Consider the following 19,864-nt stretch of genomic DNA (forward strand, 5'->3'; position numbering starts at 1 on the left):
CTATTTTTTTTTGCGAAAAAATTAAATTCCAGTAAACTCTCTATTTTTCGCGAGTCATTTAATAAACAGGAACGTGTTTTTGCAGTAAGAAGCAGAAACAACAATGACTTTTTTGTCGAAAAATTGTAAATAAACTCATTTATTTTTGTTTCATTTATTTATTGTACTGTCCGACCATCACGAGAAAAGCCACTGCCGAAATGTCTGCGCCTGTCTACTGCCCCAGCAACGAGGTGCGTCTCATTTTCCCAAGGGATGCTTAACGTAGGGAAAATCCGTATGACTGCATAAAGGCGAGCAGACGAGAGGCGAAATGGCCCCAGAAAGCCTTCCTGCTAACTCTTACAGAAAATGAACTAAGTCTGATTCTATGGCAGTAGACGGGCTCAGACTTGACGGTGGGAGCTTTTCTCGTGAAAGACAGACAACACTTTCTACAAAGTACATACACTTGTTCTTTATTTATGCAACTTCCGTTGTGCAAAAATACTAAAAATTTTTACTTTTCCGCATAAATTTTCAGTTCGAAGAAAGTATTGACGCATCAATGCAACTATATTTTTGTGGGAGGACAATTTTTACCTTCTCATTTTAGCCTTCTTGGGGTTTATCTGCGATTTTTATTATCCGCGGCACTTGTGACACCCGACCCGCTGATAATCAGAAGTTTACTGTATTATATGTAAACGCTGTATTATTTTTGAAGAAATATACTTTAACTGCAGTAGTTATTTTTATTGTAGTTATTGCGAACATCATTTGTTTCAAAACAATACAGAGTTCCCTACAGATGTTAAATATCTATCACATACAAAACTTTTTTTTTTTTTTGAATTTGAAAGTGCCAGACTTTTGTAAAACATTTTAAAGGTGTCAAAAAATATTAATTTAATAGGTGCGTATATATGAATGTGCATGCATGAGTACACACATCTATTCTTTTGATTTTGCTGGGGTGTAGTACCAATTGTTTTTTTTTTTTTATTTAATAAATGTCATTTTTTACATTTGCTTATGAGGAGGAGCACTTAAAGAGCAACTTTCTCAATTAAATTAACTATCATTAGAATATATGAATGATATAGAATTTTATTCATTATTTAGATTTCACTAGATATACGTTTGATAAAACTTTTCCCAAAACAAAAGTCTCGTTACAACACACTTTTGCAAAAGAAATGACTTTTTATAGAGAGTTTGCAAAAGGGAAGTGTTCTTGATGCTGTATTACCCTGTGTTACTTCCATGGTGGTTTCAACTTAACAAAAGACCATTAACTTTCCCTTTTCAATGAACTCCCAAAGGAGAAGTATACTGCCGTGGGCAAGTTATGGGTAGCATCTAAAGATTTTTAATGTTTTTGTCACCTATTGTAAGTTAGCTTAAATTTACAAGCTTGCTTATTTCTGTCATGCTGAGAAAAAATACAAAAAACGTCTTATTCCAACATTTTCCTATTGTTAGTATTGAATACAAAACAAGTTGCTTCAAATACCTCGGAAACTACTTGCAGATACTGCCATTTACCTGCCCACTGCAGTATAAATGTTTGAAGGTGCACTGAGTTTTACTAGTACTAAATTCATCAGTAAAAACTTGAAATTGATACAACCATCAATCAATTTTTAGAAATATCTTGTTTTTTTTTTTTTTTAATGTTTATTTTTGAAAGGGGACACATCTGATCTTTCGCGATACCATCTGGATCTGTCCAAGTCTTTATGCACGATATTTAGTATTATGTAGCAATTTAATTCTGAATATAATTCTGAAAAGAGGCCTAAATTTTACGAAATGGGAAGATTGGGTGTCGAAGATTGGGCGCCGCGAGCATTTTGGGCGCCGGGAACTTTGGGCGCCGAGCACTTTGGGCGCCGAGCATATTGTGCCCAGTATTCCCGGAGCCTAAAATGCTCGGCGCCCAATGTTTCTGGCGTCCAAAATGCTCGGCGCCCAATGTTCCGGCGAATTTTGAAACGCTCTCAATGCTTACGTTACGGTAGCTACCGGTTAGTTAACCACGTGACAGCTAATGATCACGTTCTCCAATCAACTGCTTAGAATGGTAACCGGTTGATCATAGAACGCTGCGGTTAGTAACCGGTCGACCGGTGAGGTTCGTCGAACGCAAGGAATGCTTGCGTTCGCCGAGCTCAACTGGTAGCTACCGGTTAATCGATCACGTGACATCTAATGATCACGTGCTTCATATTAATACGGTAACCGATTGATGATAGTACGCAGCGGTTAGCAACCGGTTACTCAGTGGTCGACCGGTTAGGATCGCCGAACAAAACCAATTACAGTACATTGGCGAAATGAGAAATAAAAACGAGCGCGTTCTATTAAACAGCATGATAACCTGGATACATTAAAGCAACCCCGAGTAAAATGTAAACAGAGCCGCCCCTTTAAATTGTGAGGTAGAAATTGAAATGTGAAATATTGCTGTTTAAAATTTTAGTTCGTTTTAATTTCACGATTTACTGTTTTTTGTGTTGTGAAATATTTCCGTTTTCGTAGGGTTTCTTCTGAATCTTAATTTACGTCTGTATTGTTCTTCTGTTTGGAACCCTTTCTCCCAACTACCAATCACTTCTGAAGTGCTCCAAAATTCAGAGTTAATTACAATACAATATGAATAGCAACCCCTTCTGCAAGTTTTCCGGATTTTTCGCATGCCATGAATGTAAGGGAAAAAAACGGAAACGAACAAGTTCAAAAGGTGCAAGAATGCACTAGCCAAGGACACTCACTTTGACTCTCTCCCCCCTTTCTAACTTAACTATCACAGGTGCTATGAATTCAAAGTCAATTATACAATATTTGCTGTAAACTTCTTTGATAGGGAACATTTTAATTTAATTAAGATTTTGGTGCAATCTGCAAATTGTTATCAATTATCAGTTCATTCAGGCAAAATTAACAAGGCCAAAAAAAAAAAATTTTTTAGAGCTCTGAATATATTATTATCATTAGCATACAAATGAACTCACACCTATTAGATTATAATGATTTAGTACAGTTAAGGAGTGACACAAGCTCGAAGCATAAAACAATCGAAATGGAAAAGCTTACAGTTCCTGGGGCCAATGACTACTGCTTGCGAGTAGTTGGTGGTAGCCAAACGTGTCATTTTAATTTTTTTTAGGAAATGGGGGGGGGGGGGGAGTGTGCAAAGGCTGACACTGGTCGCTCAAATTCTCACGAGCCCCACAGAGCATAGGAGCAGTGACTAAACATCTTCACACCCATCCTTTCCCCTTTTTATTTTTTTTTTTTTTTATAAAACTAAAAACTGAGACAGATGAAGGTGAAATTAAATTAAATGAAAAGGATTATATTCTTTCCTGAGATAAAATGTATTTCTTAGATCATTAAACGGTAATATTTTTTACAGATTTTCTCACGACATTTTTATTGTTAAAAAACTTTATGAAATAACCAAAATCTTCAACATATTGTTCAGAGAAAACCAACAAATTAAAAGATCAACAACATAAGAGAAGCGAACTCATATTGTATTTCAGTTACTATTCTCAAGAATATAAAAAAAATCAACAGTCAAAGAAACTCATTTTGAAACAGCATGTATTATCTACCATGTTAAAATCTGTTCTGCGTCTCTTTCAATATGAGTTTATTGCGAATGTTTACAGCAAGCAGAATTTTCGAAACATAACAACAATACAGATGTAAATTAAGATTCAGATGAAACCCTACGAAAACGGAAATATTTCACAACACAAAAAACAGTAAATCGTGAAATTAAAACGAACTAAAACTTTAAACAGCAATATTTCGCATTGCAATTTCTACCTCACAATTTTAAGGGGCGGCTCTGTTTACATTTTACTCGGGGTTGCTTTAACGTATCCAGGTTACCATGCTGTTTAATAGAACGCGCTCGTTTTTATTTCTCATTTCGCCAATGTACTGTAAATGGTTTTGTTCGGCGATTCTAACCGGTCGACCACTGAGTAACCGGTTGCTAACCGCTGCGTTCTATCATCAACCGGTTACCGTATTAATATGAAGCACGTGATCATTAGATGTCACGTGATTGATGAACCGGTAGCTACCAGTTGAGCTCGGCGAACGCAAGCATTCCTTGTGTTCGACGAACCTTACCGGTCGACCGGTTACTAACCCCAGCGTTCTATAATCAATCGGTTACCATTCTAAGCAGTTGATTGGAGCAAGTGATCATTAGCTCTCACGTGGTTAACTAACCGGTAGCTACCGTAACGTAAGCATTGAGAGCGTTTCAAAATTCGCCGCCGGGAACATTGGGCGCTGAGCATTTTAGGCCCCGGAAATACTGGGCCCAAAGTTCCCGGCGCCCAAAGTGCTCGGCGCCCAAAGTTCCCGGCGCCCAAAATGCTCGGCGCCCAAAGTTCCCGGCGCCCAAAATGCTCGGCGTCCAAAGTTCCCGGCGCCCAATCTTCCTAGACCGAATACATATAGACCAAGAATATCGTTCAGAGTTTAAAAAATACAGAAATTTATGACAATCGCGACAATTACAATGAACTTTGTTTTTAAACACAGGTTGCAAGCAGAGGCGCTTGAGCAGACCATAAGCAGCATTCCGCAAAGAGCAGCACTGCGAAATTCTCGCCAACTATTTTGGCAGCTTTCGAATTTCGCCAATGCACTGTAATTGAGAGGGTTTCAAAATTCGCTTCCCGGCGCCTGAAATGCTCGGCGCACAAAGTTCTCGGAGCCCAAAGTTCTCGGCGCCCGCTCAAAACGCTCGGCGTCCAAAGTTCCCGGCGCCCAATCGACGGCGCCCAATCTTCAGGCGCCCAATCTTCCCATATTTCGACCAGTTTAGGTATGCGAACGCAACGCAATACATTCATTTAACGGAATGTGAAACGAAAAATAAGAGAGAGAGGATCGATTTTTACTTCAAAACCAGTTCAATTATAAATATTTTTGTCTGTAAATTATAAAAAAAAATACTACAAATCTGAATACAAAAACAAGAATGGAGTCTTACACAGAGTGTTTTTTTGAAATAAAAGAAATATTTCGATGACGATTTTGTCCGTTGTTCGGTGTATTAAACTTTTAAGATAAAGGGGAAAAAAGACATTTTTGTTCATTTTAACTTATTTTGAACGAAAATGAAATGCTCTCAAGCTCTTATATTTGCAGAAACTCTTGTTCAACCGCTAATTTTCTGATAAATCTGAAAAAGGCATCATAATAAAACTTGCCTTGTCACTCATACTAATGCTACTCACGATCATTCTACTCATCCAAATGTGACAATGTGAGATACGAAAATAGTTTGCAACATAAACCACTTTAAGAAACTGACCCTGAGTAGTATATATTGCTAAATTACTACGATCTGCTATGATACAAGTATGTTCTAGCTACGTTTTTTTGGGGGAAACTTGGTATTTATCGGTACGAAAACTAATACACTTATCAGTTAAATAATTCGGAACTCCAGCGCTCGAATACGCTACCTTGCGGTGATTTACAAAACAGCCGATGGAACTAATACAATGCCACGTTGCGTTCCACGTGTGTCTGTTGACGTAAACACAGGCGTTCTGAGTATTTATTAACGCAATCGATGTGTCTTAGTTTGCTTTCAGCAACAGAAATTACTTCGTCCCTTAGTAGTATTCTAGAGCTTCTCAAAATAATGTCAGTTTTCCTTATTTCTTTCAAAAAAGTATTAAATGGTGGAAGAGTAAACAAGAAAACTCTGGATTAACAAAATTGGATAACGTTATACCAGGTAAAATTTTTTATTGTTTTGTATGAATTTGTAAGAATATGAGTTTTTTTTAATCTTAAATCAATTTAACTAATCATAATTTACAGCAGCATTTAGTTGGAATGGACAGTATGCAAAATATTTTCTTGAATTTATTATCGTAGAACAAAATGAAAAATGTTTAACCGAGAAAGAATTTACTTTATTCCTTTTATGCTCAGCTGAAAGGTTTCGCCAAATTTGTTTAGGGTTATAGTTTTAGTATTGTGCGGGCAAAGTAGCCTTGGCGAGATTTCGCGTTTTTAGTGAAACCATTTTTAATTTTTATCATGAGTGGAATAAAATGATAGTAAGATTACAGAATTCGATAAGTAAAAAGAAATAATGGTCAATCAACTGAAAAGAAAACTACCACCATATATAAACTGTGAGTACACGTTTTATTTATTTTGTTCTGAGTGAAATTGAAAAAAATATCAGTTTTTCAATTCGATGAAAAAAAAACGAACTTAACAACATTGACTGGACAATTTTCCTTAACCTAATTCCTCATAAATGATTTAAATAACCTTTGTTACTACAGTATTCTACTGAAATAGACAGTATGCAAATAAATTTTCTTGAAAATACTTATCGCAGAACAGATTGAAAAATCCAGAAAGAACGTTAAGAATTTGAACAATAAAAAATAAAAGTTCGCCAAAAATCTGTTTATAGGGTTATGGTTTTAAAATTGTGTGAAAGAATAATGTATCTTGACAAGATTTCGCATATCAGGTAAATCATTTCCATGACGAATGAATTAAATGCATGATTTCTTTGGATATCCAATCATATAGTCATAGAAATAAATTATCTAGTGTTAAACGTTACTCTTGACAGTCTGCCACGTATGTGCACTATGTGACAAAAATGTCAGCAAATGCCGGAAATGTCACGAAACTGAACTTAATATGTACTAATGTATAGAAAAAACGGTACAAAATGAAAATGCCGTTCGAAGCGAACCAAAAATTTATGAATTCCGAATTCAACATCGTGAAAATGGCTGCTTCAGAACAACTTACTGTGTGTTCTGCATTAATTGTTTACTTTCGTAATACTTTTTGGTTTCTAATCTCTTTCTATATGGGTCAGAATAACCAAAAGACTTGGAAAAATCTTTTGAAATGAATAAAGAACAAAAAATCATACATGCGAACAAAAATATCTATCATTTCCTAAGTTTAGAAGCAATTTATGTGTTAGAGCGTGCGTTTGTTGTTGAATCTTTTCAAATGAATAAAGCGAAAAAATCATACATAACAACAAAAATCACAACACTTTTAGCATTTTCTTCGTTACCACATGCGTTTGTTTTAGTTTTTAAGTCGGCCATTAGACAGTGACTGCAGTGCCCCCTATAGTTCGTTGGAGTTGCGAATAACATGCAATCATCTTGTGTAAAAGTAAACACCAACAGTGGCAAAGGGAAGATAGTAGACAATAGATCAATGTTAAAATTAGAAATGGGAAAAAATATGAAATTATTGTAAACAGTAAAGAGTAAAAGAATGGACGGGCAACAAATACCAACATTAAAAATCGGAATATGACAAGAAAACCAAAAAATCTACAGTTTATGAGTGATAAATGCATTACGAATAACCACATCCTCACCAACCAAGCACAAAATATGGAAACAAGGCAAGAATATTACTAAAAACAATCAGAAAAGTAATGATTAATTGCTAGCTTAATACCGTAACAGAGCATATTTATCTGGTTTCGGTTTTGTCCGATTTATAGCGCTACCTATAGTCACTTTCCGTTTCGAATAAAATGCTTCCTCTTATTTTGCTTTTCTCCGTCAGTTTTCCAATCGGAAATGACGTTTTTGTGGACTAAACCGGTCGGTCGGTTGCCTACACAGTGTTCTGCAAAGATTTAGTTACCTAGCCGTCAAGTGAACTCGCATCTTGCATCAACGATGCGATTGTGCTAGGGATGATCGGCTGCCGATTTATATTTGGCAGACCGCGTCCTAATAATGCTTTCATTAATAAAGTATTTATTTTTTTTACTTTCTAGCAATAAAATAAATTCCCATGGCAAATGATGAAGAAGTAGGTTGCATTATAATTATGAAAATAATGTATCTTTTATTCCATTTGAAATTAGAAACAAATTGCTGAAATATTTGAAAAACGAGAATTTATCTACGCGAAAGAAAATTCTTTTAATATGCAATGCATTCGGAAGAAAATAATTTATTCGTTGTAAATTAATTTAATTTCTAACAGATCGCATATTAGTGCAACATGTACAATTTATTCAAATGTTCGTGGATGCTTAAATTTATATGAAAGTTTATCAAAGTAACATCTCAGTGCAAGTTTTTCCATCTTTTCACCTGAAAATATAAATCAGCAATTTTCGATTCTGGGTTAAAAATGTTTCATGTGTATTTCCTGACTAACATTGTTTTATTATTGCTTTATATGGCTAAAAATGAACGAAATGCATCAAAACTACAAGATAAATAAAAAGAAAGAGTGCTTTTTCATAATTCTGAAAAGAAAAAAAAAAAAAAACAGGACTTAACTTTTTATCGCGAAACCTGTCTATACAGTTCCGAGAGTTTCTTATGTTTACACATAAACTTATTCATGTATTTTTATGACGAAAAAGTGTAAAATAATTATATTTATGATGTGATGAGTATGCATGAAATCCTAAAATGTTCACACTTCAGCGCAATAATATTATTTTGTGTAATCTAACAATTACTTTTACATTTACAATCTTAAGTTTTTTTCAAAACCTTTTGCCTCTCTCAAGCCATGAAACACTGAATTGGTAATTCATTGTTAAAGTTTATGAAAAATAAATACTTGAAAGGATTATCAATTATACATTGAAAAAATTAAAAGATTTCAAGTTTAAATTTTTGTATAGATACATATATTTACATATTTTTGATTCTTTGTTTTTGTATTTTATTATGTTGATGAGTTATGGTTGCAAACTTACGATAAAAGTTTTGTCATTTGTTTTTATTTGTTTCTATTTTTGAAAAAAAAAACTTTTTCGTGTTTTTAAGTGAGAGAGATTTACCTGCTTTTTATGATGTCTATTAAAATCAGGTTGTAATTTGCATGGGAGCTGTAAAAAACAAGGAATGCAACTCTTTTAGGAGAGTTCGGGCTCCTAAGACCACAGAGCACATTGAACCAATCTTAATAGTTTTAATACTGTTAATATTTTTATTCTAATTTATGACTAACAAATAGCCTATATAGTACCACAAATCCTATTACAAAATCACATGATAAAGTTCATTATATTGGACAAATTTTATTGCTATTTTTTCAGTGCTGAGTAGAGATGCAAAATTTCTGGAAATTTTGAAGTGGTGGGAAAAAACGGTTTTTTTTTTGCGTGGAAAATTGGAATTTTTTTTTTAATAAATAAAAATAGGGTATATCGTAATAGCTCTGTATTTCTTGGAACATATAAAAGGGTTGAGCATACAAAATACGTGCAATCCAAGTATCTTCTTTTTCTGCTTGATAGAAATACACAAAAAGGTAAGTTTAATTGAAAAAAAAAAAAAAAAAAAACTTTTTATTTTATAATTAAGAGTTTTCTTGGTCCAACACCAGAAAAAACTGGTTGTTCAATCAATAATATTGGGTAAGGTATGTCTAATTATAATAATTACATTTTCTATTTCAGATTGCCTTTGAAACCTGAAATAATTGTAATTTTTGACTTTCAAACATGATTAATATTGTTTGAAAGAAAAATAAGTATGATTTCCCTTATGTAACTTTACTGCCTGAAAATGAAAGCTATTGAGTTTTGATTTTTTCCAATCCAGTCTAAGTCGAAATGAAAACTAAATTGTTCCTTTCCAACAGAAACCCCAAATCAAAACTGCATAATGGTTTCTAAAGCTGAACCAAAACTTAAACTGGAGTTTCAGTTTATTCATATGGCCCTGCTAAGCACTGTAGTAAAAGAAGTCATACCTGCACTTTTGAACAAAACTGAGTTATTACAATCAAGTTTTTCCCTGTTTCATGTTTTACATAACAAATAATATGTTTTAGGGTCCTTTGATCAAAAACTTGATTTTTTAAAAAAATTCTGTAAAAAAAAAAAAAAAAAAAAAACACTTGAATCAAATACACGGTTGAGCCAAACTTTAAAACACCATACCTCAGCTTGAGCTCAGTTGCAGATTCCACTTTTATGCTTAGCACGACAATATACAGGGTGCGGCAAAAAAAAAAAAAAAAAAAAAAAATCTAGGACAAAGATTTCACCATCAAATGCAAGTAAAGTAATTTCATTTTATTGAATGTCTTATTTATTTTTGTCTCTCACTTTATTAGAAAATAATTTACAATATATCTTCTAGTTTATGTATTGTTTTTCGGTTTTCTTACAATTTTAAGCAAAAGAACTGCTATTTTAAAGTTGTTGAACCAAGAAGAATGACAGTTAATTTGCTTGTTGCGCCTTGGCAAATATTTTTGATGCAGTATGCCACTTTTAAGTGACTTAGAAATGATAGTGGATGTCCGGAAAGTGTACAAAAAAGCACAGTGAGCATTTCAGTTAATCGTCAGGTCCTCCAAAAGTGAGTTAAATGAAATCCTTTGGTTTCCACGAGAGAAGTGGTTTGTAAGATAGGAATTTGTGACCGATAAGTTGACAACTGCAATTAAGGGCAAAAACTGCTCTAACAGAAGTTTTAGGAGTTCCAAAAAGTTCAGGCACTCCTCTATGACTCCAAAGATGCCAAAAACTTTAGAGACGGGCCGCAAGTCCACGCTGGAAGAGATACCTTTCACTGATTTACCATTCAAACAGGTCATAACCAGCAGAACAATAAATATTTGGTCTGTAGACACTCCAAGAATCATTAGAAAACGTTAAAAATCGCAAAAATCCAAAATCAGGCTATGTCTGTGATGGAATCAGCACAAGCGATAAAAAATCTGTTTTTTTGTGGATGAAGGCCATTAAATGAATCAAAACGTGTACCAGAAGGACAGTTTAGAAGCTGTTATACTTCTCTGGACCTAAGAATACTTTAGAGCAGCAATTTAGATTAGACATTTCAATTTGACTCCACACCAGTTCCTATGGCCAAAAAGACAAGAGTGGTGCAAAGTGCATCGTTTTTGACTTGATATCATCTTTAGAAGGGATGCTCTTTTCGATAGACCTCAATCCCATTTATTACACTATATGGCCTATTTTAGAGTCAAAGGTCTACCCTGAACTACATATAAGTTTGGACTCTCTAAACCAATTGCTTTATAGGGAACATGATTGATTAAAGGACTTGCGGCCCCTGAATGAAAATTTCAATAAGCAGTTACACCTCTGTATTACTTCAAAAGGCGACCAGTTTAAAACCAATTATTTTATTGATTTGCTAAGGGTCTTTTCATATCATTATTTTTTGTGTTTTATTTAATTATTTTTTAACAAAATTACATGGAAAATTGCTTCCCGGTTGTTTTTTGCCGTACCTTGTACATTTGGTTCTCACAGTAAGCAGAAACATAGTTTTGTGATTTAAGTTATGCTTGTTTATTTTATGAAAAAGAAAAATAAATTCTTCACTTAGGATATTGGTTTAGTTTTTTTTTTTGAAAAAAGTATTGAAAGCTTTTTTGACCTATATCAAAATTAGATTATCATACAACAACTTGCGTTAGACAGTATTTTAACATACAAGTAGGGAGTGGGGAGAGGAAATTGCATCAGAATTACAGTAAACCCTTGTTAAGTCGTCACTCAAGGGACCAAAAACGTTTGACCACTTATGCGGAGTGGCTACTTATGTGGAGTGAGAAATTAATTAAGAAAAAAAAGCCTTACAAATATTCATGAATATCAGTAGAATTCTGTGAGAAAAACAATAGCTTATGTAATCAATGTCTATAAATTAGTGGAAATATTAAAAAGGGGGGAAAATAATGATAGTTACTTTGTTTTATTTTCTCTTATTTATACATTACTAAATAACAACTTATTTTAATGTAGTTACGGTACATTAATACAATCCTTCAATGTTGACTCATGAAGTTGTTGCTTACGGAAAAGAATGATCTCTTCTAACATACATCAAGCTCTAAATTCCTGTGTTTTTAGTTCCTTGAACGGATGTTAATTACTGACTAACTTTCTCCAGGCATTAGATTTTGTATGTCTTGCTGAAAGGAGTTTGATTCATACTCTTGGCACTCGGCAGAGTCACAGCAAGAAGTATGCTTTGAATGACCAGAACGGAGGATCGAGATTTCAGGTTGAAAATGACTACCAAACAGTCTCTTTCAACTAAGTCCGACACTATTTTCTAAGATCCGATAAGGAAAAGAAATTTTAGAAAACCATTTTTTAGTGACTAGTTAACCGGGTAAAGTTAAATTTGGTGACCAGTAAAGGAGGATCAATTTACATTACTGTGAATGAGACCTTTTCGGGACCAAAGAAAAACGCCCACTTAAACGGAGTGCCCACTTAACCGGTCGACTACTTATTGAGGTTTCACTGTATAAAGTATGAAATTTCTAGTCACTTTTTGCTTAGAATTTTAATTAAAACTTCCTAAAAAAGTTGAAAAAATTCATTTTTTCAATTTTTCCAGAGTGGAAATTTACCCCTTCCGAAGCCCCTTCTTCGTTTTTTTCCGAAATTTACCGTTTTTATTTTCTGACTGTTTTCATCTCTAGTGCTGAGTAATTTTTAAAAGCCTGCTACTTAATTCTTTTAATGATTTAAATGAAGAATAGAGTAATAAATTTTTTAAACTCCTCTCCTCAAGTAAGTTTTTTAGTTCATTACTGCTTGTGTAGTAACTTATATTTTGTCATAAAAAAATGATACAAGCATTTCTTCTGATCAAAAATGTTGGTCTACTTTTGGAAAACTCAAAAAAAAAAAAAGAAGAAACATGTTAGAAAAGCAAAATTCTTGTAATAACAATAGTGAAGTTGATGAAGGTTCTAGTGGTGGAGATTCTTGAGAAAATGTAGATGGTTCTGACATAAATTCTGCAAAAGTAGAAGTTGGTCAATTTACTTTTTTATTTTGTTACATTGATCTTTAAACTTTTATTTTTCATGTTAAGCACAAAGGAACATAAGTTAGTTACGACATTAGATACTATGTATCATTAAAATTATTTTTGAAGTTGTTTTCGTAATGCGGATCGACAAGCCCCGCTATTGGTGCACCTTGGTCCTCTTCACAGAGTTCTTATAAAAAAATAATAAAGAAAGTGTTATTGAATTGAAGATTTAAAAAAAAATCTGGGATGGGGAGAAATATTTAATGGAAACTCATGGCGGAAAATCAAACTGCTTGTTTAATTTTTTAATGAGGTGAAAAATTAAAAGTAGAAAAGTGGACCAACATGTGCCATTTCCCTTTGCTTACTGTTTTTTTATTTTTAATGTTGAATCTTTAAATATAAAATATAATTCTAGCTGTTTTTGCATGATATAAGTTCTGGAGAACATAAATTAAGTCCTGATTAGAGATGGGAACAGTGAGAGCCCCCGCCCCCGAAATGCTTGGAAAAAATAAGTTTTTTTTCCGGAAGAGGTTTTTTTTTCACTAGGGAAAAATTGGAAATTGTGATATTTCTAAGTCAAAATAATGTGCTTAGTCACTTCCTAAGCCAGGCTGATGAGTGCTAATAAGCACGAAACTGCAGTCCTTGGTTAGAATGACTGAGTTGGCGGTGTATTTCATGTATTTCTGCCTTAGCCCTCGCTATAAGGCGGTAACTTACTGAAAATACCATGCCTTGCCTTCAATCTTCAAGTTGAACTGAACCATTGCTTCGGTCAATCATCGGTCAGTGCTAATTTTATATTAGCTACCAGTTTGTTTGGCACTCCTGGCTTCCTTAAGAGGTTTTCCACCTCCAGCTCCGTCACTTCCCAAGCCGAGCTGTTGAGTGCTAATAAGCACAAAACTGCAGTCATCGGCTGGTATGACTGAGTTGGCGGTGTTTTTCATGTATTTCTCCCTTAGTCCTGGCTATAGGGCGGTAACTTACTCAAGATTATGTGTTCAAAAATTTACAATATTTACATTCCAAGGCTTTTCTTACTTTAAGAATTTGTTTTTAAATTTTTGTGTTCAGCATTCCAAATGAAAACATTAACTTTGATGTTGCAAGCTACTAGATAATTTAATTTCCCAGTACAGCAAAGAATTATTTGCCGCTTTTTTCACTAAAACTCTTATGTATACAGAAAACAGAATCAGTATATAATTACTTAATGGGTATATGGGCATGTAACTCAAAAATAAAATTAAAAAAAAAAAAAAAAAAAAAAAAAAAACGAAAACAACTTTACAAAAAAAGGGGGGCAAGGTAATTTCTGTCTTAAAAAAATAATAAAAAAATCATTGAACTATTTTGTAAAATCACATCTAATCAAAATTAACTGTTAAATGAAGAAAGAATAATTTGGATAATTTTTGATGTTTTGAACGAAGAAAGCTACTAGCTAATTTTCTAAGTAGGTTTTAAAGTTTGGTGTATACTTCTGTTAAAAGGATTTTTTACGTTTAATAAGAAAATTAACTAGTAAACTGTATTTTAATTTGTAAAAGATCAATTTATCCAGAAAAAGCCACCCCCTCCCCCCCTTAAAAAAAAATCTTCCCCAAAAAATCCGCTTTAAAATTTCCTGAAAATACAAATATTTGTGGTATTTTAAACTAATGCTACATGTAATATCTAATTTTTATGGGTTTGAAAAAGATAGGGCAAATCTTATTGAATAACAAGGATTTGTCTCTAGCTATATAGAATATAAGAGGAATGAGTCTTTTTTTTTTAAACACATGCAAAAAAAAAAAAAAAAAGATAAAATTCAGCAAGTTAGATTAATTTTATTTTTTTTCCTGTATAAAATGTAATGATATGCCTTTTGTTCACCCAAAAAGAAACATGAAATATGTGTAAGATCACTTCACAAGTCACTTGTCAAGGCACTTGTCACTTGTCAGTGGTTCACTGGTCGCAGACCACAAAAGCATCCACCAAACTAGCAGAATAAATTTTAGTGGTTCATATGGCCAGTGCAGTTTTATACCTGTTTTTCTTTTTAAAAATATAAGCCTCATGATTTTTTGTAAGTTGGGAGAAAATTTGCACCTTTATTTACTGTTTTTAGGTTTTCTTCACAACTAAGGATAGATTGAGAAATTTTTACAGCATTATAACATATTGTTTTTGCCACCTTATTGCCTTCCTTCTAAAACAGCAACAGAGTTAAGACTTTGGGAGCCTAATTCCTATCCCAGTATTGGTGAACAGAAAGATGTCTGTTGTTTCCTTCTTTTTCCCAATCTCTTAGACATGAATATTGAAAACTACAAATTGACTCCATTGGTCATGTTAATTTTGTTTAACATATTTTTGTCATTTTTCTTAAATTTTGCATTATCTCAAACCAGGACGCAAGAACTAAGTTGTGTACGTACCAGTGAAATTTTGTAGTAACTGGTCAATAGGACGAGGGACTGATCCGAGACTGTGATATCCATGTGTTTTGGTATCTTGAGTTGATAGATACGTTTCCCAGTGCAAATCTGCTATAGAAGTGTTTTTCTTGTTACTCCACAGACTGGCTTGGAGGCAGCGTTGGATTCCAGATATTGGTATGCTTCTTTCTCTAGTTTCCATCTGTTGAGCTCAAATTTGCTGGGGTGTATGGTTTTATTTCATTTGGATATCACTAACTTTCTTTTCTTCCTGTTTTGAAGTCTTTCGAGGCTAGCAGGATGTAAGTTTTGCAAAATATTCTTAATATATGAATCAATTATTTCAGAAAGGGCATAAGTCAAACTAATGCAACTTTCCAGGAAACAATAAAAAGTGATTATTCCATTCAGAAATGAACTAAGTTCTATGAAATTTTTTATGACTAATCTAGCCACAAGTAGGATCATTAGCTCACCTTAAATTACGTTTAATTTCATCATTGAAATTAATTAAAAACTTTGGACTTATGCCCTTTCTGCAATAAATATCCTGAAAGGCTATTTTAGAGTGATGAAAATGTAAATCAAATGAAAGAGATTTGTTTCAAACTGATTCATGATAATAAAAAATGTTACATAACAAAGTGACAAAAATAATTAGGGAAGTCCATAATTATAAATTTTGTTATCTTAAGAAAATACATTGTATATTTTCCTCTTTCTCTTTCCTTGTTTTAGTGAAAGAATAAAGTCTGGTGTAAAAAAATAAGAAAAATACAAAAACTAACAAACTGAGATGAAAAGCAAAAGTTTTAAATGTGTGTACAGAACTAGATTCATATTCATCAAATACATTCTCCATGGAAATCTTTTTTTCTATACTTCTCTTGTCTAGTTTTGTGTACCAAGTTCGATGTACATACGAGTATTAGTATGATTATGTTCAAAATTGCATTGAATAATCATCTTGATATTTGTTATTTTTTAGAATGATATAAAAATTTTCCCGTTCTACTCAATATTGGCTTAGGTAGTTCAGTCAGCAAGCGTTACTTTGCAATATTCTCTTGAAACCGTCTATAAAATAGGTAGTCTGAAACTGTTCCTTTGATGTTCTATCAAATATTTAAATGTCCTGAGTGTTGATAATTGAAAAATTTTGTTGCCCAGTAGAATCTATGTCCAAAATCTCAATTTGGGAGATAAGTCCTCTTAAAAAATGAAGGGCCTGTTTTAGCAGTTACTGATTTCATTGTTTTCAACAGATGTGATGGTGAATCTTGATGTAATTTCAGAATTTCACTTATTAGAGATTGGAATTGTTATGGTAATAATCTGTCATATTTGTTTAACATTCATTTTACTGTCCTAAAATCTCGGTCGCGAAGGACAAACAAACGTCCTCTCAGAGGAAAGTCATCAGCAATCTTGCTAAATATCTTTAGTGTTATTTAAAAAAAAAAGTCTCCTGCAGTGTTTTTTTTTTTTTTTTGACCAACGCATATCTCATTGAAAGCATACCGTTTTTTTGCAGTTCCTAGAGTGCGAAATATTTGTTTAACATTCGTTTTACTGTCCTAAAACCCCGGTCGCAAAGGACGAACAAACGTCCTCTCAGAGGAAAGTCATCAGCAATCTTGTTAAATTTCTTTAGTGTTATTTTTAAAAAAAAGTCTCCTGCAGTGTTGTTTTTTTTTTTTTTTTGACCAACGCATATCTCCCCCTTACTTTATTAATAAAACTTTACCTTACCTTACTTTGTAAATAATATAACTTATTAACCTTAATTATAAAACCTTACTTTATTAATAATAATCTTTATTAATAAAACCCCTGAGAAATTAGTGAATTTCTTTCCAATTCCGTGATTTCGAATCCCGCCCCTAACCCCCTGAACTGACGAACCTACCATTACCAAAATTAAGCTAGATCAAAGAAGTTATTTGTTTTTACTTCATTATGCCAAAAAAATCTAGTTCTATGATCTTGCCATTGGGTCTTACTATTTCTTCCTTCGGGTTTAGTGCAGAAAGGGCATAAGTCCGGGACTTATGCTCTTTCTGCACTAAACAAAAAGTGTGACCCCTAAATAAAGTGCTTTGTTGTACAAGGAATGACTTCCCTGCTACACTAGTCGATGCCTCTACATACAAATATGGGAAAACTACAGCAAACTTAATTTTGAAAAAAAAAATGTGACTTATGCCCTTTCTGCAATAATCAATTCTACCAACAAGAACTTTCTACAAAAGATGGATATCTGCAAGCTTATATCCTGCTTGTCTTAGAATAACAATCTCAGAACCTTTTTCAGTTGATAATTCCTTTTAACGAGCTATCTGGAAATAAAAATAACACTCTTGTTCAAAACAGTAATGTAATTCTTAACTAAAAATTATCTTACAGTCTTGTTTCAAATGGGTTCTTCTCTTTCTTCTTGAACTTTACGGCCCTTGGTAGACCTCACCTCACTCTCTGAGGGCCCTTTGTTCCTGTCATGCAGTGACTAAACCAGAAAGCCCTTGGTAGGCCTTGGACCTACACAACTCACAATTTTTTCCCATACAACCTGTTGTCTTGACTTGTCCTTCCAATTATAAATTTTCATTAGGCTTTGAAGCCAAGTTCCCATAGGTGGCCAGTTGAGAATCTTTTTCAGGCAGTAATTGTTATCTCTTTTTTTCAATATGTTCTAGCCATGAGAGGCACTGTCATTGAGTAAATCATGCAAATTTTTTTCCTTTTATGAAACTGTTTTACTTGATCTTCATTTTCTACAATCCAATTAACTTCGATGACATCAGCAAAATAATTCATGTTTCCTATTTTCATGAATATCATCCATAAAAATAATAAACAAAAGATGCCCTAAAACTGGTACTTGAGGAATCCCATTTAAAACATCAGTCCATTTAGAATGATTTCCTCTTACAATTACTCTATATATCCTTCCATTCAGCCCATTCTAAACCCAAATTAAAATTTTCCCTCCTATTCCTATATCAGCTTATTTGCTGAGAAGAGCAACATGCAGGACCTTATCAAAAACTTTTTGAAAATCAATATAAACAACATCTACATACTTTTTATTATCCAAAGCCTTTACTAAGAAAGGCAATAAATTAGTAAAGTATACAATTTACTTTTCCTGAAACCAACTGTATTTACTTTAAGAATATAGCTTACGGTATCAACAAGTCCTAATTGTTGTTTTTTCTTGCTTGTAATTATTAAAAGTAAGATACCAAAGTTAGACTTTATAAATAATCCCATTCGAAAAAATCTTAAAGTATAACAAACATGTCCTTAAATGTATAAAATGCATTTAAAAAATGTCTTGAAATCTGAAAAAAAAAGAAAAAAAAAGTCCTAATAAAAAGATAAAAATAGTCCAAAGATGCAAAATAATGCAAATGTCATCATATTCCGAGCCTTTACTTGTGATGGAAATTTAGAAAAATGGAGGTGTATTAAGGGGTGCCCACCCACTAAAAGCCAGGGTGCACCCTCTTAAATATTATGAAGACCCCCCCAAAAGCAAGCCCTAAAATGAGAAAAATGCCCCTTCAAAACACCGGCCTCAAAAAATTTTAAAGGTGCAGTGCGCGCATGATCCCCCCTGGGTGGGCACCTCTGGTGTATTGAAATTGATGAGCAGTGCAATGTATTGTAGATTTATTACATACCTTCAATAAATTCAAATGAATATTTGAATATCAACAAATGCTTAAATATAGGTGTTAATGAAATCTGTCTATTGCAAATGAGTTGTATGCTCTCTTCCTGTTAAATAATTATATTACACTTTAATTTTAATGTCAGAAATATCTACAAATTCTATTGAATTTTCTTTAAACCTCCCTAGCTTCATATATATATAGTATTTATATAAAGGTGGACTTGAGAAATAGTTATGTGTTAGATTTACTGCATAAATATTCAGACTTATTCTGCCAGCTTTATGATTTTTATCTAGTCCATTTCCATTTATTAGACATACATAAAAATATGAACTATAAAGCAACATTTATCAGCTTTTCTTTATATTGTTTCAATCTTTGCTTAGCAAATATCCTTATGTCATTTACCTTAATTTTGTGTTGAAGTTTCCTTCATGTGTAAAATTGTTACATTATGTATAACTTTTTTATTTTATAAATGCACTTAAACTTGGTTATAGCGACTGATCCTTGAAAATTTTTTCTCCTTTGATGTTGAAAGAACTTGCTTATGATAGCATTCTTATCCATTGTAACTTCATTGAAAAATCGAAAGTGTTTTGAATTAGTTTTTTTTAATGTGAAAAAATATGTTTAAACACCTTATTTAGCCCTCTAGCTTGTTTATAACTCTCAATTTGACTTGCTTTTTGTTCTGACAAGAACTGACCTCTAAGGAGACTATAGAATAGGATTTACACAAAGAAATACCAAAGATAGATTTTTTACCATGGCCAAAATGTTAAGTGGAACTTTTATACAAATATAAATAAAAATATGACAACCAGCAACAGGACTAGGCTGGACAACTGACTAGGCTGGTCCTAGTCAGTTTATTATTTGCCAATGAAGATCAATAGTCCTCTTAAAGCTATCCACCCCCCTTGCTCATTACCGC

General features: G+C 33.1%; 1 protein-coding gene across 2 annotated transcripts in view; it reads left to right on the forward strand.

Annotated features, from left to right (window-relative positions):
* Positions 1–7,665: 7,665 nt before the first annotated feature.
* LOC129231519 (uncharacterized) overlaps positions 7,666–19,864 on the forward strand; it is a 61,335-nt gene continuing 49,136 nt past the window's right edge. The window contains exons 1-2 of one of the 2 annotated variants that reach the window (XM_054865856.1): positions 7,666–7,845; positions 15,221–15,424. Coding sequence is in view for 1 of the 2 variants with exons in the window: in XM_054865855.1 (XP_054721830.1) it covers positions 7,828–7,845 (18 nt within the window). In the remaining variant the exon portion in view is untranslated. The remainder of the gene's footprint in view (positions 7,846–15,220; positions 15,425–19,864) is intronic. The other variant, XM_054865855.1, reaches the window with a different exon arrangement.

The sequence above is a fragment of the Uloborus diversus genome, chromosome 10 (assembly GCF_026930045.1).
Source record: "Uloborus diversus isolate 005 chromosome 10, Udiv.v.3.1, whole genome shotgun sequence".
NCBI classification, from domain to species: domain Eukaryota; kingdom Metazoa; phylum Arthropoda; class Arachnida; order Araneae; family Uloboridae; genus Uloborus; species Uloborus diversus.